General features: G+C 44.7%; 3 protein-coding genes across 11 annotated transcripts in view; 1 reads left to right on the forward strand and 2 right to left on the reverse strand.

Annotated features, from left to right (window-relative positions):
* NASP (nuclear autoantigenic sperm protein) overlaps positions 1-1,355 on the forward strand; it is a 36,902-nt gene extending 35,547 nt beyond the window's left edge. For all 6 annotated transcript variants that reach the window (XM_060089723.1, XM_060089722.1, XM_060089725.1 and 3 more), the window contains 2 exons: positions 541-669; positions 1,163-1,355. In XM_060089723.1, the coding sequence (XP_059945706.1) occupies positions 541-669; positions 1,163-1,243 (210 nt within the window). In that variant the 3' untranslated portion in view covers positions 1,244-1,355. The remainder of the gene's footprint in view (positions 1-540; positions 670-1,162) is intronic.
* A 1,468-nt stretch (positions 1,356-2,823) lies between these two features.
* Positions 2,824-6,821, reverse strand: CCDC17 (coiled-coil domain containing 17). Its single transcript, XM_060083149.1, is given in 14 exon segments — positions 2,824-3,164; positions 3,167-3,242; positions 3,537-3,647; positions 3,715-3,925; positions 4,096-4,299; positions 4,457-4,554; positions 4,688-4,806; positions 5,039-5,155; positions 5,407-5,525; positions 5,614-5,697; positions 5,920-6,082; positions 6,171-6,393; positions 6,489-6,593; positions 6,657-6,821. Coding segments are annotated over 14 exon segments (1,875 nt in total). The 3' UTR covers positions 2,824-3,084.
* Positions 6,822-8,829: 2,008 nt separating this feature from the next.
* The window catches only part of GPBP1L1 (GC-rich promoter binding protein 1 like 1), a 60,347-nt gene continuing 44,026 nt past the window's right edge, over positions 8,830-25,150 (reverse strand). For all 4 annotated transcript variants that reach the window (XM_060089735.1, XM_060089734.1, XM_060089732.1 and 1 more), the window contains exons 6-12: positions 22,422-22,494; positions 20,980-21,173; positions 13,505-13,645; positions 12,883-13,041; positions 11,633-11,757; positions 10,635-10,737; positions 8,830-9,922 (exon numbers count right to left, since the gene is read on the reverse strand). In XM_060089735.1, coding sequence (XP_059945718.1) covers positions 9,770-9,922; positions 10,635-10,737; positions 11,633-11,757; positions 12,883-13,041; positions 13,505-13,645; positions 20,980-21,173; positions 22,422-22,494 — 948 coding nt within the window. In that variant the 3' untranslated portion in view covers positions 8,830-9,769. The remainder of the gene's footprint in view (positions 9,923-10,634; positions 10,738-11,632; positions 11,758-12,882; positions 13,042-13,504; positions 13,646-20,979; positions 21,174-22,421; positions 22,495-25,150) is intronic.

A 25,150-nucleotide genomic window follows, 5' to 3' on the forward strand; every position in this document is an offset into this window, starting at 1 on the left:
GGCGAGGATTTGAATGAAGATCGGTCTTGACTGAATATGTCTTCTAGCAAAACTTTCCTGGTTTTTAGCCCAAGGGCTATCAGGAAAGGTGATGAGGAGGACTGGTCAGATCGGCCCATCTTAGGAAGCTGGCAGGTTTACAGTAGTCATTCAGCAGCAGATCTCTTGATACTTAAACTTGTGTGAGTCTGCCTTCTGCCGGTTCCAGTAATTTTTTTCTCTTGTGGAAGAGCCTGAACTCTTGCTTTGTTTCCTGACTCAAATGTAGGAATTCAAATTTGTGGGTTGGTTACTGTTCAGATCTATTCCTCATCCCCACCCGACTCTTCCATTAGAGAGGCTGAATTGGTATGTTTGGGCAGACCAGTCTATTTCTGCAGAGGACAGGTTGTGGCTAGGGAGACCCTTAGAGCCGTGAATCCTGGTGTTGGGATCTTTGCACCATAGGGAAGAGGGGGGCGTTAAGGAATTGTTTTACAGGTGTCCTTTTGAAAACATTAAGCACACTTGTGAAGCCTTCACAATTAATTATATCTTTAGAGAAAACCGGAGGAAGAGAGCCCCCGGAAAGATGATGCAAAGAAAGCCAAACAAGAGCCAGAGGTGAATGGAGGCAGTGGGGATGCTGTCTCCAGTGGAGCTGAAGTTTCGGAAAACATGGAGGAGGAGGTGGGCAGTTAAGCAGGGTTTGGACACTTGCCTCATTTCCCCTTGTTCTCAGGGCCTGGGGAAACCAGTCCTCCTAAGTGCATGTTCCCCAACTTGAGCCTGTTTGGATTACTTGAGTGCAACCCTCATAAAAACAATGAGGTCATGCGGGAAACAGTTTGGTTACAAAATATAGTACGTCTCATTGACAAATGGAACCTATATACATACTACTGGTCCCACTCTAATGAATGTATGATAAGACAATTGGCAATACCATTCCGTCTTTTTTTGCTCTTCTTTCTAATATATGAACACTGGCTCTGTCAGCCCTATTACAGAGAATTTAGGAAATGGCCTTATACCTTGTGGTCATTGCCCTTTTAGTGTAGAGAGCAAAGCAGAATTTAAGGGACCTGTGTTTATTTCCTCTGACTGAGGTCTGCTCAGTTGTGTAAGAAAGAATGGCTTAAAGTAGGGTCACTTATGCCCAGGGTCCCTGTTTATCTTCCAGGCTGAGAATCAGGCTGAAAGCCGGGCAGCAGTGGAGGGGACAGTGGAGGCTGGAGCTACAGTTGAAAGCACTGCATGTTAAGAGAGGGAGCAGAGCCTTCCTCCCAATGGAAAGTGTTTTTGTATATAATGTATTTTTTCACTTTTGGGGGATTCTTTTTGTATAACTTCAATAAAGATTGTAAGCAAAGGTTGAGGCTTTGATGATGGTTTTTTTTTCCCTTAAATATTGGCTAAATGTGTGCCTTGGAGCACTCTGGGTTTTATATGGTGGCCAAAGGTTTTTGTGGGTTTTTTTTTTTCCTCCTCTGTACCAATCTCTGTGTTGGAAGTTCTAATCCAGATTCCTTTCTGTCTGATGTTGAGGTGATGAAATCAAGTGTGGCTGTAGGCCCTTATCTTCCAATGGTGCTATATTTTTTCCATCATAAATACTCTGAACCCAGCTGTCTTGTGAACTTTGAATGGTGCTCTCCCTGGACAGGGGCTATAAAAAACAAGACTTGGTGAAGATCTTGCTCTTTGGTGTTGATACTGTTTGATGGATTTTGACTGTGAACTGCTAACAGCTTCTAAGCCAGGCCTTAGGTGGCACCTGTCTTACCCACCTCGTCTCCAACTGGGGCCATAATCCTGTCCTGGAAAAAAGAACTGAAGAAAAACGTGGGGCTGGGGAGCGGGGAGTGATCCTTGAGGAAACTGGTGTGCTAATTGTAGAAAATTGGGCTTTCTGGTTTGAAAGTGACTAAGGGACTGACTGACTGATGGACACTCTGGATGTGGTTGGAAGAAGGAATCTGTGGGGAGAACTGGCTGGTTGAGTTATTATTTGTTATAACAAAATATCAACAGTTGGAATTGTTACCTGTCCACAGTTTTGACTTCTTAAATAAAGATGCTAAAAGGCTCTTGGTCTCTGGACTTGTGTTTAAAGATCTTAGAGTGGGATCCTGGGCTGCCTGGAGCATTTCAGTGGGATGTGGGGTTGAAAGGTGGATAATCGGTCAGTAATTCTGGCTGCCCAGTGTAAGGGTGCTGGTGCTTAGGGCACTGTTACTAAAGCCATCCCATTGGGCCCTTGCTGATGTCCAGGGTGCAGGGCTAGTGTGAGACCCATGACGCAGCTGCCTCTGACCTGACCTTTAAGAAATCGCTATACACCAGGCAGTATTTGGATCTGAATTCCAAACAGTGCCTGCCCTCTACTACCTAAGGGGTTTAGTATTTCCAGCATTCATAGGGCTACTTTGCTGCACTGTACAGACAGCAGGTTAGAACCTGTAGTTTGAATATCCAATGTTGGAGGCGGAGGGAGCTCTTGACTACCAGGCCTTTGACCTTTGGCTGACACTGGGGTCTGGGGCCACGCCCACTATAACAATTCAGGTTTTACTTGTGACCATCCCTGCTGCCGCCAACTTGGGAGGAATATGACTGGGTTGTCTTTCTGTAAGTATATACGGCTACAGGAGCTCCCTGTTTCATGGTGACCTTGAGAACCTGGAAGGCTTCCTGGACGATGTCCTGAAGAAGCTTGGATGTGGATAAAGAAGTGGGTGGTAAGACTGGCTTTAGCAAAAAAAAACAGGAATGAATTGGTCAGGTTCCTTTAGCTGGCTGAAAGACTGTCTCCTAGTCACCTTTCAGAGAATTTTCTTATATGCCAGGCAATACTGTAAATACCTGACATATCTGTTTAATCCTCACATCAATCTTTTTTACAAAAGGATAATAAGAAAGGCCAAGTACTTGTGGAAGGTGGTAGAGCTGTGATTGGAGCTCATGTTGTGTGTTCACATCTGTATTTGCTTCCAGACACTCTGTCAGAACACGGAACAGTAAAGCTGCAGATGGGAGAACAGGCCTCAGTCTAGGCCCCAGTCCTGTGCCTGCGAAGCTACTCATACGCCCATTCTTCTGGACTCAGAAAGCCAGTGGGGGTGGGTCAAAGCTGTGCTGAGGGCCCAAACCCTCCTCTCTGCTTGACTCTGCCGCTGGTGGGGGTCTTCAGGAGGAGGGGGGTCAACAAAGCCGGCTGTTGGGGCCAGGGAGCTGGCCTCCAGTGAAGGTGAGTTGGGCACCTGTGGAACAAGGAGAAGGTAGATCTTTAGCAAAAGGTTTATGTAGAGGTTAACAGCACAGGTTCTGGCGTCAGACCACCTTAGAGTCAACTGTGAACCAAGTTAACCTTGTGCTCTGATTTTCTTACTTGTTTACACAGTAGTACATACCTAATAGGATATGTGAGGGTCACATGAGTTAATTCACAGAAAATATTTAGTAGTGGGTCGGCACATACATAGTGGTCAACAAATGCTGGTTATTAACCACATCAGCCACACCTGTGGAGTCCCCAGCTATAGTTGGGCCCTCACCAGAGGTGGGTACTGGTACTCATGGGCACTTGCTGGATTGATCTCTGCCAGTGTCTGGACATCTGCATCTCTTGCATTCACCAGCCGCAGAAAGAGCTCGGCCTGACCTACCTGGGAAGAGGTGAAATGGTACTGCATCTGTACCATGGAGGACCCAGTCCCCATCCTCCACACTCACCTGGGGAATCCCATTCAGCTGCCCACGGCTAAGGCTGGGGTCCAGAGGAAGGGTCCGAAGTGGGAGACGCCAACGACCACTTAGGACCCTCTGATCCCGGTCAAATAGCGCCAGTGAGGCCCAGGCTTTTGGCAGTGGTGCCTTAGCCCATGCCAGCCCCTGCCAGGCCTGCAGCTCACAGACCAGGGATACTGGTGGTGAGGGTGGTAGTCTAGAGCAACCAAAAACAGGTGTCAGGAGCCAGAAGTGGCTCTGCTCCCTTCCTAGGACTTGGCCCTGAGGGCCAGTGGCCCTGTATACAGATGAGAAAATGTAGCAGAATGAGGGACAAGCCTCAGTTGCGGCAAAAAGCACCAACATCATAAATCCCCACCTACTGACCTGGGTATAGGTTGCCTGCTGGCAAGGATGGCACAGTTGCCCATGGGCCCAGGAGCTGGAGGTGGGGGCAAGCAAAGGGCTGGGGGCAACGCTGTGGTCCCTCCTGTATCCTGTCCATCTCGGGCCAAGCCAGTCAATAGTTGTACCCAAATCCATGAAGCCTCAAGGCCCCGCAGGAAGTCATAGAAAATGACAAGGCCAGCCCTAGGAAACACAGGCCTCAAGTGCACACACACCCAAGTCCTCCTCTCACCCTCCCAACCCCCAGCCAGTCCCCCCACCCTAGCTGGCCCTAGTGTGTCTCCTTAACCAGCAGTGGTGACCAATCACAGAGGATGTCAAAGGAGGGAGCAGGCCTCACCCAGGGTCGTAGGGTGCAGGGCCCAGAACGTCAGTTGTGGGCAGGAGGAAGTATGGATCCAGGCCCAGGTTCCTGGTCATGGTTCCAGGAAGCTGCGACTGCAGGGGAAGAGTCAATTCCTCCAGAAAGCCTCCTAGGTGTTCTATGCTCCCCCAACTGCACAGAGCAGAACTGCCCCCGTCCCAACCCCTGGGTCCTCACAGCCTTTTCGGCGCCACCCAAGAATAGGACGCCTGTGGAGTGTGGAAGCAGCGGCAGCGGGGGAGCCACTGGAGGCGGGAGGCTTGGGGGATCTTCCCTCCTTCTCAGGCATGGGCTGGGATTGGCCACAAGTCTCGGCTCCCTGTGCCCTAGGTGCAGGGGAAGAGTAGGGCGCCCTTGAGCAGGACGCAGCAAGTAACTGGGCTGAGGTACCCCTCCCCCAAGAGCCAAACCCATACGGACACCTGGAGATTGGCATAGACACAGACTGATGGGGCTCAGACACAGGTCTTATTTCCCGTGCATGGTGCCTCTAACCCCTTCCTCTGAGCCTGGCCTGCTGGGGAGGGCTAGGCGGGGTGGAATTGGGTGCTCACTGACCCCAGGGCACCCGGCCTGCACCCCTCTGCATCTGCAAAGCCAGGATTTCTGCCTCCAGGCGCCGATTTTCAGCCTCCACTGCTAGAAGCTCCTTGAATGCGGCACCTGCCTGTCTTCCTGCGATTGAACAAGTTTGACCTGTCACCTCTGACAGCTGGTGACCAGCTGCTCTGAGCAGCTCTCCAGCCTTAGGACTCTCTGGACAAGGCTGGACTTGTCGGTTAACATTCCAGCACCCCCGCAAAGACAGGTGTTCTACCTTGGGTTTTTGCTCAAGTGGTTCCCAAGCCAAAGACGTCCTCCCTCATCACCCTTTTCTCTCCCCAGGGCTAAGGCCCTCCTGGCTGGCCTGGCCCCCTCATGTTCACCCCTGCGGGTCCGCGACCGCCGAAGCTCCAGAGCTGACGCCTCCACCTGTAACTGCCATATCCAGCCCAAAACGCCGGTGTCCCGGCCCCCGCCTCGAATGTAGGCCTCACGCAGGGCCCTAGGGAGTAGGCGACAAGAAGGCAGAAGCGTTTTTCCAGGATCGATCAGCGCTTTGCCCCGTGCCCTCCTCGGGGCCCGGATCTTACCCGATCTCCGCAGCCAGAGTCCCTGGGTTTGCCTGTAGCACCGGACCACAGAGTTCTGCCTCTCGTAAGGCGTTCAGCCGGGTCCTGGGGTGGAGGACGGCCGGCGCGGCGGTGGAATCAAGGACCCAGACCCCGGGCCTCCGGCAGCGCCGCCCCTTCCCGACCTCACTCGCGCGGCCTTCCAGCCGACTCCGGGCGCATATCTCGCGCGACCAGCCGGGCCAGGCCCCGCCCCCCCGCTCCGGCCCCGCCCCCCCCCGCCTGCCGGTGACTCGGAGCTCCCGGAATCCGGCTCGTCGGCCTCACCCGGGGTTAGCCTGTAGCTGCTGAACGTGCGCCCCTAACTCCTCTAGAGCACCCCGCGTTCGCCCGGCTTCTGCCCGGAGTTCTCGAAGCTCCCGCTCCAGGCTGAATATGCGTGATTTCCCGTCCCGGGTCCAAGCCAAACCTTGGAGGTGCCGGCTCAGTTCTGAGGGGGTAAGAGATCAAATCAGAACGGGTCGGGCGACCTCAAGCCAAGGGGGAGGGTGGGCCCTAGTCCCCCTCTTTTCCCTTACCCTCGCCGCGTCGCTCCAGGGCACAGCTCTGTGCCTTGGTCTCTGCCAAGCGCCTTGCGTGAGTCCGGTGCAGCGCCCTCAGCCGCTCGCCGGGGCTCCCAGCAGCCTCGTAGTTGGGACCCTGAGTCGGTGCCTCTGACCGCCTCCAGGGCCCCTGTGACCCGCTGGGGACCTCTGTTATGCTGGGTCGCATTTCCTGCAGATACAGCCACAGCCGCTGCACCTGGAGGTAACCCGCAATCTCCATGTTGGGGTAATCTGACCCACGCGTGATCTATAGGTTTGGGGGGAATGCTCAGTGGGGAAATCCAGGTGTACCTCATCTGTTAGCCTCTTCAGAGCCGATTTGCTGGCCTCCTGGTCTGGGAGGCCCTGGTGTTCTTGTGGCACAACCTGGGTACAGGGTGTGGGGTGAGGAATCCTCTGAGAGTTACAGTCACTTCAGTACCCTCTCATGGCCATGGAGGAGGCCCTTACCCTGGGTACCCGTGGTTCAGTGGCTATTGGGGGCTGTTCTCCAACTGTCAGCTCCCGGGGCTGACGGCCAATGCAGAAGCGCTGAGTGTGGGTGGCCAGCAGGGCCCAGGAACGGAAAACCATGTCACAGGACCCACAGGGCAGGAGCCCTGGCTCCCCGGAGTGGGAGGCCATAGGATGTGACTCCTTTCCTGATACCAGCCAAGACCTGCAGAAGACAGGACAGAGGGGCAGGGGAAAGGGAAAGGAGGATGAAATAGCCAAAGGCAGAGAGGAAAGGCCAGGTTTACCGGTTCAAGTTTATGTTTGGGGAGGAGCTAAAGCTCCCTGGGCAACCACCTCAGGTCTGGGCAGGTCTGGAGAGTGAGCGGGAAGGCTTGGTCACCTTAGGGAGGAGCCCCTGGCTTGAAAAAGATATCATAAAATCTGTTCCACCTCATTGCATGATTATGGGCAAGTCTCCAACAGCACACCTTGGTTTTCTTGCCTATATTAATAAAGGGGAGCAAAGAGCTGTCTCCTAAAATAGCTGAGCCCATATCACATACTCCGTCTTGGTTATTTAATAGCCTCTGGCAGGGAAGTGTCACCTTGTTTGTTCTAGTTTTGCCCAAGTGGATGTAACCCAAGTTAGTGTCATTCTCCATTCCAAGGAATACCTGAGAGAGGAGGCATTCTGCCTGGAAACCATGTCTTTCCTGTAGACTAAAAGCTTTCCTTGGGCTTCCCTGGTGGCGCAGTGGTTGAGAGTCCGCCTGCCGATGCAGGGGGACATGGGTTCGTGCCCCAGTCCGGGAAGATCCCACATGCTGCGGAGCGGCTGGGCCCGTAAGCCATGGCCGCTGAGCCTACGCGTCCAGAGCCTGTGCTCCACACGGGAGAGGCCACAGCAGTGAGAGGCCCGTGTACCGCCAAAAAAAAAAAAAAAAAGGCTTTTCCTTGCACGGTGCCTCTCTGGAAGTAACATCTTTTGCATAACCAAGTCACACCAAGGCCCCCTAACTCCTAGTTCCTGCCCCTAGGCGCCGCCGTGCCGCCCCCCCAAGATTATCAATACAGCCGAAGGAATGAAAGTTCTGGGAGAACACAATGAATCAGAAGAGGGAATCAAATACAGAAAGGTAACTCTTCACTCAGGACTAGCCAGGGGCCACACAGGCCCCGTTCCTGCTGACTAGATTTCCCTGCCACCCGCACCCCTCCCCCAAATATATGAATCCAACAGAGGCAGGAGCTCTGACCTAGCCCCATGTTTCTAAACAAGGCAGGTAGTGGTGCCCCCCTCTCCCAGGTATGTAAGGCCAAGCTATGACTAGCAGCAGGTTACAAAGTGTTTCAGAGTATGTAATCTCAATTGTCCAGCTCAATTCCAAGTGGAAAAGAGGTACATTTTTAGAAATTTGTTCTGAGAAAGCTAAGTGGCAAAGCCGAAGACCAAACATACAGGATATCTCTATGTCAACCTACTTCTCATTTCCAATTTATAGCTCATTTTACAGTATTTCACTGATCCTACAATGCACACTTTTTTCATATTTTAACACAAATCAGGATTCACAATTAACGGAGTGTCATAACTGGCAAGTTTTCTTGTTAGTACATAAAATGTCTTAAAATAGATATACTCAATGAAATATGATATATAGTTCTTTCTGTTCTATCTCAGCCACCATTTCCACAGTTCACATGTGGACTGCTTATACTACTAGCAGGAGAGACTACAGTACGTTATGGCACATAAGGTCTCTGCCTTCCTAGCCTTTAGAATCTAGCAATTATGCTGGTTTCTCTACCTCTCTTCTCTACCCCTTCTGCAGCCTACACTACAAGTTAGTTTTACCCTTCTAACAAGTGGTCAGGCCTGTTCTTCCTTTGCTTGTCTCCCATTAGAGCATGATCTCGGGCCTCTCTATCCACTAGGGACCATGTGCTGGAGGGCTGGCCAAAGAGTGCCAGTTTCAGTATCTGTGGTTTAGTTTAACTCCTAATTGTCCATCAGATCTTGGCCTAAGGTTCCATTTTTTATGTAACCCTACTGAGCTGGGTGCTCCTTGCATTCCCAGGGCCTTGCACAATGCCCGGGACACCCTATGTTCTTATTTAGCAGAAAAATTGAGGCACAGACTTCCTTAAAATAGGCACACTGGTAAATACATGGGCAGTGAAAAAGTTTCAGAAAGGAAACTTGGGTTTCTGATTTTATTACTGGTAGTTTATTGCACAGGTTTTTCTGCATCAAAAACATATCTGCTAAAAGGAGAAACAGGTGTGTCTGAATTCAGATTTCCCTCAGACCTCTAAAAGTAGTATTTCCCCTAAAAAAGAATCCACTCATCTAATTTTAAAGAAAATATACTTCTTACACAGGACAATCCAAACTGATGCAAAATATTTATTCCAAGTTAGTTATTTTATGCAGTAGTTTTCCCCCTCAACAGACTTGTGATAACCACATCTTTTAAATCTGTAAATAATGTTATCAAAATAATCTTAATCTTTGAAATCTCACAAAAATGTATATTTTACAATCCACCCTGAATATCAAGGCTGCAAGAATAACACAACATTTCCTATATCCAAATATTTTACAGCTGTACCCAGAAAGAAAAAAAAAAAGTGAAAAAACCATATATGCTGGGTTAAGGGCTAATGTTACCCGAGCAGCCAGAAATAAAATAAAATATCCAAATTATTAGCATTAATTTAATACAATTATAACTTCAATAGTCACTTTGTCATTGACAATGATTGCTTGAGCACAGGGGTGAGTGCCCCAAGGGCTGGTAGTAGAAGCTGCTGCTGCAGACCAGTGTCTCCTCCTCTCTGCCCTGCCAGCTCCCACCTGTGCATCGCCCCATATATACTGTGTGTATGTGTATGTGTTTTAAAAATCTTTCCCACCACACGAAGTTCTATTAAGCAGATAACAGGGAAGAACAACAACAAAAGCTAAACAAGCCAATCGCTCGCTCTCTCTTTGGGATATGATTATTTCCCTTGTGCACGAAGTATTCAACAACAACATAAGAAAAGGAAAAGGAAAAGAACGATTTCTTCTGTATAACCCCTAAACACACAAGCTGAGTTTACTGGGTCAGATTTAACAGTAAGCATTTATATGCCTACTTCCAGGCATCGTCATCAGATGTTTCACTGCTACTTGTTTCCGTGTCTGAGTCCTCAAACTCTGCTTTATAAGTGTTTCTCCAAGGGGAGAATAGGCTAGAACTTCGGCTCTGCAAGAAGCCATTCTTCCCAAAGCCATTTCTTCTCAGCTGTGGTTGGCATGGGAAAGAAAGAAAAAGACAACCATCAGTAACTACACTGGCCCATGGGACCTGGGAAAGGCCAGGCCTCAATTCAATTCTAGGCAGAATGTAGAGGGGGACCCTTCTAAGAGACTGAAGATTTCTTATAGCAGTGCTTTTCAAACTGTAATGTGCCAATGAATCACCTAAGGATCTCTTTAAAATGCAGACTGATTCAGTATGTCTGGGGTACAGTTTGAGATTTCCTATTTCGACAAGCTCTCAGGTGATGACAATGACAGGGGAACAGAGTTCTGAGTAGCAAAGTCTTTATGTCAACCTATACTTTTCTTTATAGGATTTTAACACCACTGTTATTTATGCTTTAAACATATACCACCGGAACGTAAGTTTCATGAAGTTTGTAGAGACCTGGCAGTGTTTTACTCAGAAAAAGAATCCAGGCATTTGTTGAAGAAATTCAGATAGGCTGTTTGGCTTCTTGGCTCTGGCTGGAGTACCAGAGGTAAACCACAGCACTGGAAGCAGAGGGTTATTAGCCTGCTTAGCCAGAGACCAAGGGCTCAGCCCATAACCTCGGGAATACAGCCTTGTGGTTCTGATAAGGAGTTAGAGATTCCAGGATGAAATAACATACTGCTTTCTGAAATCTGCTAATTGTCCTATCTCCTTTCTCTCCTAGCCATTAACTGGTCTCCAGCAAAAGTTGATGACATACCTCCTCTGTCTTCATGTGGAACTCTTTGAGCTCATCCTCTGTGAGGGGAAGGCAATTCTCATCATTTTCAGGATACTCCTGCCATCCCATTGCTTTCAATAACCTTGTAGAGGCAGGTCAGGCAAAAAAAAAATATACCTTTAAGCATAAGTAGGAAGTCCACAACTTTCCAGCCCAGGGGCAATGGTACCCACTTAGATGTTAGAGAAGAAACTTGGGTTTTTCTTTTCTTCCCAGTAGGATAAGCTTTAATTATGACTACTTAGGTGCTTGGAATTAGATGGAGGATCTCCATAGTTGCTCTTTGGAGAGCATAAGAGCTATAGAGAAGAGATGGTAGAAGTAGCAGTATAGAGTCAAACTATCCCACAGACGAAACAGAAGAAATCTCACTTTGTCTCCTGTGAGCAAATTAGCACATAGCCACATGTACCTAAGTTCTCTTTTAATTTCATGGCACTGTGGACTCCATAACCTTGTGATCTTGTTGACCCCTTTTGAAGTTCCTCTGGACAGGAGCCCCTTTCCAGGAAGGTACTTGGCAGGCCCCATCTGCCATCCAGTTGCCCACACAGCTTGGCTGGCTCTGTGTTCAAGGCCCTCATTTGAAGAACAAGCTCCATTACCTCGGGCCTCATGAATCCCAAGGCCCCTTAAAGGGGTATTGTGGTAACTACTCACTTGGGCCAGGAGGGGCCAAGGGGCCACCACAACAGCACCAGGAAACAGGTCTCACCCCACTCCACCCCTTCCAACTGGAGCCGTAAACTGAGTCTGAAACGAAACTACAAGAAAGCCTTGGAGAGGAGGGTGTGAAAATGCTAGCTGAGTCTGTAAAGGAATACCCAGTGGGCAACAGGCCGACCTGCGGCACACAGAGAGAACAAGGTGTGGTGCTGGGGGCACTTCTCTCTGTACTGGACTCTGAAATGTCTTAAGTATGTTGAAACTCCTTGTAGGCCATACACAGCATGCCTTGTGATCTGACCCTCACTTACCTGTGCTCTGCTTCCAAAGAGTGAGAGAGGACCTCCCCTTCGTCTTCTACGGGGAGAGCAAGACCATTCTGATGACAGCCTTCTTCTCCATTTTCTTTTGGTTCAGGTGTGCTGTTGTCCTCTGACTGCAATAAGGAAAGGAAGAACATATTTGGTTTAATACCCCTTTGGGGCAAGATAAGCAATCTAAGAGATTAAGAAGTCAGAACCCAGGAAAATGCTTTCTAGAAGAGGATCTCATCCAGTAGGTTTTTCCCACTTAAAAACGAGAACTTGCTCATCTTGCTAATAAGATTTCCAAAGGATACTAACTGGCTACCATCTTAACTTCAGGTTATGTCAACTGTGGCAGAAGCTATTAGATGCCTATGCAATATCAATTTTCTATTCTTCCTTACTGATTTGGACTAAGGAACCAATGCACTCAGCTTTTAAAAAGTTCACTTTCCTAGGCTCCCTTGCAGCTAGGAGTGGCTATTTGACAGTTGGCCAATAAAATAGAAATTGCAGGGGTGGCTTTTAAGAAAGCATTTAAAAAAGGGACAGACATCCCTTTTCAGGTGTTTGGCTCTGTCCTTTCCCTAACTAGAATGTGGATGGGAGCACAACTACCCTAGTTCCAAGGCGACCAAAGCTTACAAGTTTCCTGATAATACGAATGAACTGCCATTACCCTCTTGGACAGGGAACTCTAACCTTCCTGTTGCAGGATACCAAAAAGAAACCCTCTTGTTTTACGGTTCTATTCGTCAGATTTTCTTATATTAGAATTAAATATAATCCTTAAAGGGACTTCCCTGGTGGTCCAGTGAGTAAGACTCTGTGCTCCCAATGCAGGGGGCCCGGGTTCAATCCCGGTCAGGGAACTAGACCTGCATGCATGCCGCAACTAAGAAGTCTGCATGCTGCAACTAAGACCTGGAGCAGCCAAAAAAAAAAAAAAAGTATATATATATAATCCTTAAAAAAGCTTCTATAATTTACCAACTTCTTACCAACTTCAATTCGAGGCTTAAGCAGTGCTGCCCTGTTTAAGAGCACTAAGTCCCAAGGCAGCTATCACTGAAATGAGCCCTAATTTGAAATATGCTGAACAAAGAACTGAACTCACTTTATTATAGACTGTTACTCCTCCAGGCAAATCTCTGTCATTTAAAAAATGTAACACATCTGTCTCGCTTAAGAACAAAAAGTACATGTATAACATAGAAAAACACTTATGTTGCCCCAGAAAAACCCTTTGCTCTTACATCCTCCAGCTTCTCACAGTCTCTGCTCTCTGAGAAGTCTCCATTCCGGTCATCCTTCAGAGTCTTCAGGAACTCGCTCTTCCTGTCAGTAGTTCGGCGGGTCAACTTGGTCAGACGAGAGGAGCTGATCTCAATTGGAGGAGTGGTGCTGGCGGGGCTCTGGGCAAATACCACAAATAGGTTGCTCTTGACAGCAAAGAGTAAGTACTGGGATTCTCTAGGTCACTTCTACATGGTATTGCTTTCCAGAATCTGGTAGCCTATTTATCACTCTTTTACCAAAAATAAACTATCCTTTTCATTTAAACAGACTTCAGCTCTGCAGAGTTCTTACAGTTAAAACCAGATGGTTTAAATAGCACCTCTCCAATCTTTCTCCAGATGCCAGCATAACGCCAGTCAAACACAGGCCATCCCTGGTTTACCAAAGGGCAATGACCCCACCCAGCTGCTGCCCATCTTTGGATGCTAATGGGAATCACCAGTAAAAAAATGACTTTGAGCTAAGCATAACTACAAAGGAAATGGAGTTAGAGCTGTACATGTCACAACACTTACCTCAGTTTAAGTAAATGGGAAATGGCAACTTTAGAAAAGGCTGCTTAGCTTTATTCTCACTCACCTCTTTGGGAGAGCTTAAAACTATACCACCAGCCAGTACTACTGGTTTGGTAACAGAGATTGGACTGGTAAAAGCAGACTCCCGGCTAGAGGAAAGGGATCCTGATTTGTGTTCCATTCTGTTAGCTTTCCATGCACTGGGCTACACGGGAAGAGAGAACAAATCAGTCAGAACAGCATGCAGACAGAAGCTCAGCCTGTAAGATCATAAGGAGTGAAATGTTATGTGCAAACATGAATTCCAAGAGTTATCCTGTCTCAACACGATTGGGAGGTATATAACCTTGAAGGAAAAAGACAGACAGGAACCAGAAAAGCCATGGGATATTAACAGGTATTTCTCAAAAACAGAGCCCTAGTCCAATAAGCCTGGGAGATGCTAGGCTGAATATAGTTCAACAACAGGTTTCTTTTACTGTGCTGTTTCTCAAAGCACTTAACTATATATGTGAATTGAGAGGCAGATATACTACACAGCATTTTCTAAACTTATTTGACCCCCCCAAATGTTTTCTTTTATAGTGTGCTGTTTGTTAACCTCTGGTGTAATCCTGACAACCCCTGCCTCCAAAGAGCACATCAGAAAAATGATGTTTTCTAGGAACACTGATGGCAGGAGGCTAGTTACAGGCCAGGGTGGGCAATATAAATGGCTGGACAATCCTGGTTTAGTCCAGAGGTCCTTCTTTTGCTCAGTCTTGTGGGGTCTGGGCCCATTCTGTCACTCTGGCCCTGACCCCAACTATGATGGCAGCATAGTGTAGACGGAATACTCCATTTTTCCTGAGTCAATCACTCTTGTCTGAGGCACATCAATGGAGTGAGGCTAAAGAAAGTTAAAAAGTCTGTTTTTCCAAAATGAAACAGTTAGAACCAAGAGATCTCTAGGACAAAGGAAGGGTCTGAGTGAAAAGGATTTCTTTCTTGTTATTAAAGAAGATAATATAGGCTAAAGAAAGGAATAAACTTAACAGAGTTATCTACTATGTACCAGATGCTTGATCTATTTTATTTAATTCTTAACCCAATCAGGTATAATTATGTCAAATTTTTATAGAGGATTACACTGACATTAAGAAAGTTATGTAATTTGTCCGAGGTTACTCAACTAGGATACAATATGGTTTTCCACAATGCCTCCAAAAAGAGCATGCCAGCAGATAAAAGAGACAACGACCTAACTGGAATGGAAATTAATTTTTTTCTTGCACTGATGAAAATCTAAAGATGGCTGCTTATTCAGGCTAAATATCAAAGACAAGTTTCCCAGAGTTGCACAGGGTCACCAGATGCCTTTTCTTTCTTTTAATATTGCCACCTCAGGGCACAGAAACAGATGAGTGTCTGCCACAGTAGTACGATAGTTTTACCAGACAGTGTTACGTGCAACAGGATACTGACATCTCTGTCCAACTTTATTCCAACTTAATTTTCAGTAATTCAAACACTATATATGTTTGGCTGCTCACTAGAGAAAACCATTATGCCCTGTACCCCCTTTATTAGAGGAATTATATATGTAGAAATCCACTGAGGTGAGGCACAAACTATTACGTATAAAATAAGCTACAAGGATATATTGTACAACACGAGGAATAATGGAGTATAACCTTTAAAAATTATGAATCACTATATTGTACACCTGTAACTTATATATTGTACATCAACCACACTTCAATCAATAAAGGAAGGAAAAAAGAAGGAATCCACTAAAGTGAATCACATTATCAGCTGCTGTTTTCTTTTTAAAATATCCTCTCCTTTTCTCCTAACTCCAAATCAACCTCAACTCTCCACCTCAAATGATCCTGTCTTCTCCTACTGGACTGACATCAGAAGTCACTGGATCCGGGGCTTCCCTGGTGGCGCAGTGGTTAAGAATCCGCCTGCCAATGTGGGGTACGTGGGTTTGATCCCTGGCCTGGGAAGATCCCACATGTCATGGAGCAACTAAGCCCGTGTGCCACAACAACTGAGCCTGCGCTCTAGAGCCTGTGAGCCACAACTACTGAAGCCCGCGCGCCTAGAGCCTGTGCTCCGCGACAAGAGAAGCCACTGCAAAGAGAAGCCCGCGCACCGCAAAGAAGAGTAGCCCCTACTTGCCGCAACTAGAGAAAGCCCACGTGCAGCAATGAAGACCCAATGCAGCCAAAAATAAATTAAAAAATAAAGTTATTAAAAAAAAATTTCGTCACTGGATCCAAACTCTCCCCAGTTCTCTCCTTTGCATCTCAAGTTCCTTTGACAGGTCCCCCTCCCTTTCTACCATTCTACATCCATTTGTTCTCATTCCTTTATGAAATTATCAATTATTTCTCCTTTGTATCTTTAATCTCTTTCTCTCTAGTAAGTTCTTCTATTTTATCTACAAACATGCTAAGCCACCTTACTGAAGTGAAGGGGAAAAAAACAAAGATGTATTTTCCCTTTTACTACAATCCTTTTATTTCCAAACTTTTCTGCATAAGTCAGTATCTGCTGTCTTTCACTTGTTCATTCTTACTATTTAATTCCCTGCAACACTCAACTCTATCCCCATTTTAATGAAACAGCTCTTTCAATAAATAAGCAAAAATCTTGTCTTCATATTACATTCAATGGCCAGCTTTAAAATATGTTTTTGTAGACGGAGAGATTACTTGTTACCTATCTTTTCTGAACCTGTCCCTCTTTCCCTTCTCAATTCCCTGACGCTTCATTCTCTTCTCGCCTCCTGAATTCCTTTCAGTCTATTCAGTGGATGTAGGCATACTCAGTGCTCTTCTACTGCAATCTGTTCCTAGGTGAACTTCATTAGAAAAACTAGTTATTTGTTTAATCATTCAAATTGTTAAAATCATGGAGCTAATATGACCCCTAAACTCTCACTTGAGCTTTTATAAAGACTTCCATCATTTGGCTTTAGTCTTACTTCTCCCCACCACTTCCCAACTACCAGCCATCCACTTGTCTTTTCCCAGACATGGCATGTTTTGCCTCCTTTTTTTATATATATTAATTTAATTTAATTTAATTTATTTTTGGCTGTGCTGGGTCTTCATTGCTGCGCGCGGGCTTTCTCTAGTTGCGGTGAGCGGGGGCTACTCTTCCGTGCAGTGTGCGGGCTTCTCACTGCGGTGGCTTCTCCTGTGCAGAGCACGGGCTCTAGGCATGCGAGTTTCAGTAGTTGTGGCACGCGGGCTCAGTAGTCGTGGCTCGCAGGCTCTAGAGCGCAGGCTCAGTAGTTCTGGCGCACAGGCTTTGTTGCCCCGTGGCATGTGGGATCTTCCCAGACCAGGGCTCGAACCTGTGTCCCCTGCACTGGCAGGCGGATTCTTAACCACTGAGCACCAAGGAAGCCGCCCCCCCCACCCTTTTTGGTAACAAATAGTTCCTCTGCCTGGAATGCCCCACCTACTTGCTCCCTAACAAACTCCTACTGGTTTTTCTTTTGGCTGCTCTGGGTCTTCGTTGCAGCGCGCAGGCTTCTCTCTAGTTGCTGTGCGTGGGCTTAGTTGCCCTGTGGCATGTGGGATCTTAGTTCCCCGACCATGGATCAAACCCACATCCCCTGCATTGGAAGGTGGATTCCCAACCACTGGACCACCAGGGAAGTCCCTCTCCTACTGTTTTAAAACTACCATTTGTTGACTAGTTAGGATATGTCAGTACTATATTCCAAGTATTTAGAGTGGCGTGAAGTCTCACTCTAAAACCAGAATTCTCATCCTCCTCTCTCCTTTTTATCCTTCAAGATGGGAAGCATTCTCGGGCAGTGGAAAGAGCCCTAGTTTAAGTTAGACAAACCTTGTTTTACAGTCCCAAACTCCATAATTTTATTAGCAATGTAACCTCATATATTACATAATTTTCTACATCCTAGAATTAAAGTAAATGTTATATGTAAAAGGCCTAGTGAATTCCTGGAACATAGTAAGATGTCAACGAATGGTAGTTCTCTTTCCTTTGCCACTTCAAAACCCAGTTCAAATATGGCCTCATCTGTAAAGGCTCTGAGGACCCTCTCCAGGCAGGGCAGTACAATTATTTTTTATATGTGTCTCTTCACTAGACAGCAACTCTTTGAGATTATTTTTCTGACTCTAGTGGCATATAGCTTTTATATACACAAATACTCGATGTTTAATAACTGTTGAACGTGTAGAGAAAATGAATGAATGGATAAATCCACATCTACCTACTAGTTATCTCATCTCTGCCTTCCTCTAACATCTCACATTCAAGGGTCCCAGAACCACTCTCATCAACTTTTCCTGAAAACTCTGCTTTCTCTCTTCTCTAACTTCAGTGAAATGGTTCCACAGTTATCCCAGTTTCCTGGAGATGAATGCTCAGTGTCCTGTTTTCCTCCTCTGATTTGCTTCCCACTGTGTGCCATCACCATCTCCCTTCTCTGCTCACTTGCATCATCCCTGTTCAGGCTTCACTAACCTTTTGCAAGGATAGTTAACAGTAGACTTTACTTTAGTTTTCCTATCTTCATTCTATCCTCAACTCAGTTCTACACAACAGGGCTAAACTGATCTTAAGCTCTGTGTTATGACTTTTATCCTTGTCACTTCTTCTCCCCCAAAAGACTTCTAAGATCCTTGAGGACATGACTTTGTCTCACTCATTATTATACTCTTCTTCTATTGCCTAACAGAATGCTTGCAGACATTTCACATGAAGTTAACACTTACGAAAACTTTATAAACTCTAAAGGAATGGAACAAACAAAAGGTATGCTGTCATGCTGATAATAATAGCTACCACTTATTACCACTTACAAGTACCGCATTTTCTCCTCAAAAAACCCTTAAAAGACAGGCACTACTACCTCCATTTTATACGATGACATTGAGATTCAGAACGTTAGAAACTTGTCCAAGGTTGTATCACAAAGGAGCAAAGTGTCATCTGTCTACTTCAAAGCCCTGCTGTTAATTTGCATGCTACAGTTTTTCTTTCTTTCTTTTTTTTTTTTTTTTTTTTTGCGGTACGCGGGCCTCTTACTGTTGTGGCCTCTCCCGTTGCGGAGCACAGGCTCTGGACGCGCAGGCTCAGCGGCCATGACTCATGGGCCCAGCCGCTCCGCAGCATGTGGGATCTTCCCGGACCGGGGCACGAACCTGTGTCCCCTGCATCGGCAGGCGGACTCTCAACCACTGTGCCACCAGGGAAGCACCAGTTTCTTTCTTTATAGGAGTTGCTCTCTTGACTCAATTCATATTCTTTTCCTTCTACATCAGAGGAGCAAGTATCCTAAACCCCTTTCAAAAATAATTCCACGTGTCAATCAGTTTATTCCCATTCATTTCTTCTTGGGCCATGATCCTTTAATGACCTTTCAAGTATATTTCAAGTTGTCCCCAGCGACTTCTTCCTACAGAGTTTCTTCACCCTTTCACTTAAACTTACCACCACCTATATTCTGCTTCCTTTTACTGTCAAGTCTCAAAGGTGCCACTACCTCCACTTCCACTCACGTAATTCCAGAATCCTCTGAAATCTTGTTTTTCAGCCTTACACTACTCTCCTAAAACCTCAACTCAAAGGTCACCAAAAGCTTTCCAACTGCTAAGGTCCAAATCCCCTTTTCAGTTATTTCCCTCAACCTATTGGCAGCAATTGACAAGTGCTGACGACCCCGGCTGCCATCTTAAATTCACCCACCCAGATGTGTGACAGCATACGATTTCTTCTATGTCTGAATTACAATTTCTTAATCCTGTTGACTATGTTGTTATTTTCCTAATATTTATGAAATATTAAGTATTTCCCCAAGTCTTATTGTCCCATTCTTTACTCTTCTTCTATCCTCTTTCCCTCAGAGATCTTATCCACCCTGAAAGCTTCATTAACACTAGGATAATGACCCTCAGTCCTGGTATTTTTCCAGTGCTACCAGGTAATCAGAATGGTTCATTCCCTATCCCTCATATATGCCCAGTGTTTTCTATTTTCAGAACATTTTATTTAACCACCTCTTCTAATCTGTAATACTCTCCAGACTTTCCCTGACTATTCAAATCTGGACCATCCTCCAAAGATCTGTTCAAATTAGTTTTTCAGTAAAATTTCCCTTGATGGTCAGAGTCTAAGCTGAACCTTGCTCCTCTGAACTGTGTAAATAAGTAAATAGTGCTTAATTAATTTAGTTATCCCAAACTGTTTAAGATTTGTTTTTAGGATTTGTTGTTATTTTATTTCATATACAATCACATGACCTTATATTATTATATCTTGTCATCCCTATTAGACTTTTAGCCCATGGAGGGTGAGGACCAATGTTGTACTTTGTGTTGCTCTTAAGCACCAAACAAGTGCTTGCACACACAGAAAAGTGAATTAATGCTCACTGTTTTTTTCTCTCAATAACACAGTAAATCTAATTGTTTCCTTACAGTGGCTGGAATTCATTCAAGCAATTATTGTGTGCTTTTGTGAGGGTGCTAGGGATACAAATATGAAAAAGACCTGAAGCCTTTAAGGAGATTACAACTAAATGAAAAAGTAGATGCAATAAATATTGTGATTAGAGACAGAGTGCTATTCAGTCAGATACAAGGCTTAATTAGATCTTTAGATGTATGTGATAGAAAAGGATTCACAGAGAGGATGACATAAACATGAAGGAAAATCTCCCAGGTAAGAAAAGAAAGGGCAGTAAAAGATAGATTAGGCTTAGGCTATATAGAATTATACACACCAGTGCTCAGGAGTCTGGACACTGTATTATAACATCATGGGTTGCTAAGTCATGACCCTTGGGTCAAAACTGGCCTGAGGCCTATTTTTGTATGGTCCATGAGCTAATAATGTTTTTTACATTTTTAAATGGTTGAAAAAAGAAAAAGAAAAGAATATATTACAAAAAGACCATATGTCATATGTGACCAACAAAGCCTAAAATATCTATCATCTGACCCTTTACAGATAAAGTTTACCAACCCCTGCTATATAGATGGTTTGGAATCACTAAAGGGACTTAATGGGAGGGGATGTGATATATTCAAACTGTTTTAGGATAATCATTCTGGCAGTTCTGTGGAAGAAAAAATACAGAGAAATGAGGAAATAGAAGAGTACACTACAACAGTAAATGTGAGATGACAAGGGCATATCATAGAGGAAAAAACTGATGGGGATTTTATAACTGCTTGGGAGAGGGGAATGAGTAAGCAGGAGGAAGAAAGCAGGAGCCATGATACTCAGCTATGTGACCAGATGAATGTTGGTGTTATTAATGAAAACAGCAAATCAAGAGAAGCAGGTTTATGAGATGAAGCTAGTGAGTATGAGAGGCCTACTAAAAATGTAGTTGGCAGCAGAAGAGAGTTTGGAGACAGTAAAATACTATACATATAACTTAATGGCACCAAATGAATCATCTGGTGAGTGACTCAACAGGAAAAAATAAATTTACTAATTTTTTTTCTTATTTATTCTCCCACCTCTGCTGTATAAGGTTCTTACACTGATTCCAAATCATACCTTGGATGGAGGTGGTACAGGCTTAGGAACCAGGTTCTTATAGACACTTGGAACCATGGTTGACAATTTGTTTCCATTTGCATGGTGAGATCCTGGTGAGGTGAATGCAGCAGAGAAGGCAGCAGCAGGATCTTCTTTGGAAACTTTTTTGATGACTAGCATTTTGGAGGGCTGCTTGGCACTAGGTGGGTTTTCTGTGAAATACAATAGTGGAGAGACAAAAGAATGTCAAACCTATTGGTTAACACGAAGCATAGTTCAAACAAAGGCCTCACTTTGAACAAAGAGCTGACAGTTGAGACTAAGTGACAAACATTTCCTGGTGTGCACTTAACAGATACTCTCAAAAGTGACACTTACCCAGGAACCATAGGAAAAAAGGCAGCATAAGAAAACACTTGATTCTAAATTCATAATCAACCAAAAAGCCCAAAGATGTTAGAAGTCTTTCAGGGTATAACATGCCTCATGCACGGTGTGATCACTCAGGCATAGACCAAACAAGAATATATCCAAGGGTAGCTACTCCTGTCAGCATGAGAACACAGAGAGATGAGGAAATTGGGAGAAAGGAGTCTGCTATGGGACCTTCTGATGAGGCAAACTGGAGCAAAGCAATACATTAACAAAGGGGAAATGGTACAGCAATTGCCCTTAATCCTGTAACTCAAGATCCAAACCCAGTATTTAGACACACTAAAGCCTTCCTAATAAGATGCCTGGCTACTGAACATATCTAATGTAGGAACTAGGAGAGTACAATTTGTAAATGCCAAAGATCCCAATGCCACAGGATCAGGTTTGGTTTGAAATACACTGATTTTTCTACTAACTTTTTATAAGGCTAGTTATTAGGAACATATACATACAAATGTGTGTATTTATAGGTTTCCCCCTGCCCTATACAACAAACATCATTGGTAATTGCCAAAAACAAAAACAACACCCCACTCAACTAACGGAACCTGGTTGAACAAAATGTTCTCTGGGACGTGGTATTATTTAGCCTTTCAAAGAACACTTTAGAAGAGTATTTAGTAATATGAAAGAATGGTTAGAATATAGTTGTCTACCAAATATTAAGGAGACAACTATAATACATTAAAATTCAATTTAATTGTTATAAGCAAATTAGCAACATTAAAAATTACTTCTTATGAGCATATTATATTATTCTCCCTTTGCTTAAAATCTGCTTTCAAATTCAGGGCTCTACAAGCTCTCAATTGTCTGTATTCTGACTCTACTACCATTACATCTCAACGGTATTTTGGGGGGCAGAGTAAGAGCTAGGCAGAGTTAGTTACCATGTGCAAATGGATGAGGTGAGAAACCAGAGATAAAGAAACAAACGAATAAAAAAACAGATACAGAATTTTTTCTCCTCTCCCTGCTAAGAAAAATTTAAAGTTGTGCATTTAAAAATGGCAAAATCTACCTACCCCACACTCCAGAAGGGGTCCCAATAGGTCTGCATGGCTGATTCTGTTTGCCAGCTTCTGGATTCAAAGAAGGCTAGGAAAAAAGGGGTGTTAATGGTTGATACAGAAAACTAATCATTTCAGCACTTTTTGAAAAGTAGCATTCACCAAGGAACCTATCAAATATTGATAACTATATTTCAGCAACACTCTAACAGTGTATTCAGAATTAACAAATAAACAGACGATGTTGAAATGCAAAATCAATCTCAGGCTCTCTTGGCTTTCATTTCCTTTAATAGAAGAGGATTAAATTGTTTTTTTAAAAATAAACAGAGTGGGGCTTCCCTGGTGGTGCAGTGGTTGGGAGTCTGCCTGCCGATGCAGGGGACGCGGTTTCGTGCCCCGGTCTGGGAGGATCCCAGATGCCGCGGAGCGGCTGGGCCCGTGAGCCATGGCCGCTGGGCCTGTGCGTCCGGAGCCTGTGCTCCGCAACGGGAGAGGCCGCAGCAGTGAGAGGCCCGTGTACCGCAAAAAAATAAATAAATAAATAAAATAAAATAAAATAAAAATAAACAGAGTAAGTGTGCAAGTTCTCATCTTCCTGTAGGATATGTATGCCAACTAAGGAGGCACAGAAAGCTAAATGAACAAGAAAGTGAATCCCTTTTCTCAGATTTAAGGAGCATAATCTGGTCAGTGAAATGTGAGTATTCATAGCATTTCTAATGAGACTGCTTTAGGGCAGAGGCACACCATGTGCTAGGAATACAAAGGCAATTAAGACAATTAAGAAGAATCCTTATCCCCACAAGGGTCACAGTCTTACTACAAAGATAAACTTGTAGACAAGTAAGTATAATAAAAGGTTATGGGGGGACTTCCCTGGCAGTCCAGTGGTTAAGACCTCACCTTCCAATGCAGGGGGGTGCAGGTTTGATCCCTGGTCAGGGAGCTAAGATCCCACATGCCTCACGGACAAAAAGCCAAAACATAAAACAGAAGCAGTATTGTAACAAATTCAATAAAGACTTTAAAAATGGTCCACATCAAAAAAAAAAAAAAGATTATAGGGACTATGATAAAAATTCACATTAGGGAAGAAGGAGTACTAAGGAAGGAATAGTCAATTCCACTAGAAAGAGAAGTGCTATCAGAAAAGGTTTCATTAGAGGAGACTAAGAAGAGTCCTTAATGATGAATTCCAAAGCTGGAAAGTGGATGATTCCAGGAACAGAATGCTGAATGAACACCAAGACAGGAAAAACATGAAAAAGAGATCTGCAAATAGTTCAGCATTAGTGCTAGGGAATGAGAGGACCTTTCTTTGGGGAAAGAGATGTCTGGCAAAGTAGGTAAGAGCCAGATTGTGGAGTATTTTTAAGGGAGATTGAATTTTATTCTTTAGGGATGGGAATCCATCTCTCATGCAGTTAACATGATCCAATCATTAGTTTACAAGTCTGGTAGCAGCTTGAAGGATTTATTTTAGGGCTATAAACAACTAGGAGACTATTAGGAGACCAGTTTCCTAGTACAGGAAAGTGTGAAGGGGACAGGAGTAGGGGAAGAGATGATGGGAAGGATCGAGAAGTGTTAAGAGTAACAGACTCAACTTAGTAACGAATTGTATGGGGGTGTGAGGATGACACTGGTGCCCAAACCCAAACTTTACAATCTGGTACAGAGTAGGAAAATGGCTTTTCAGCACAAATGACCATGGGACATTAAACAAGAAATAGATGCACAGACTCGACTGCAGAGCTTCTGAATCAAAACCTCCAGAAGTGGGGCCCCAGCAGGGGTATACTTTCAACCTGTCAAGAGGAGACCCACTAGCATAGAGCAAGTACGGATACAATCTGAACTGTTAATTCAGTATACAAAGGGGCAAATCAGACAGAATATGGACAGGTAAATACACTCTTCTGGATGGAATAGTAAAGGCAAAAGGAGTCTAGATGAATAAATTGTGACAGAGTAAAAAATCCTTGGCTCACATTTTCTTTGCTTGAGTATTCTAATTGTTACACCATTGACTTGTGTTATAAAGCTTTGTTGTCAAATTGTGTCTGATTTTCTTTCTTTTGTAAGTGACTTGTTCTTTACGTCTGCATGTCCCAAGGATATTTTTCTTCTAAGTGTTGGCTGTTCTGGCTGTCCTTTCAATTTGTAGTTTCAAGTCTTACTGTATTTCATGAAATTATTCTTTTTTAAAAAATAAATTTATTTTATTATTTTATTTTATTTTTTGGCTGCGTTGAGTCTTCATTGCTGCACGTGGGCTTTCCTCTGGTTGTGGCGAGTGGGGGCTACTCTTCATTGCAGTGCACGGGTTTTTCATTGCAGTGGCTTCTCTTGTTGCGGAGCACGGGCTCCAGTAGCTGTGGCTCACGGGCTCTAGAGTGCAGGCTTCAGTAGTTGGGGCGCATGGGCTTAGTTGCTCCACGGCATGTGGGATCTTCCCAGACCAGGGCTCGAACCCATGTCCCCTGCATTGGCAGGTGGATTCTTAACCACTGCACCACCAGGGAAGCCCCTGAAATTATTCTTGAATTATACTTTTTAGCACTTAAGCTATTCACTTTTGTTATTTTATATTATTATCATTATATTATTTTTTGCAGGGGAGATCTTTTGGATTTTTTTTTTTGCCAAATTTCTGTATCTTTTTTTTTTCAATTCTTAATTTTAATCTATTGTTTTTTCTTCATTTAAAAAGCTTCCTTTGGGCTTCCCTGGTGGCGCAG

This window comes from Mesoplodon densirostris, chromosome 2, assembly GCF_025265405.1.
Source record: "Mesoplodon densirostris isolate mMesDen1 chromosome 2, mMesDen1 primary haplotype, whole genome shotgun sequence".
In the NCBI taxonomy this organism is placed as follows: Eukaryota; Metazoa; Chordata; class Mammalia; order Artiodactyla; family Ziphiidae; genus Mesoplodon; species Mesoplodon densirostris.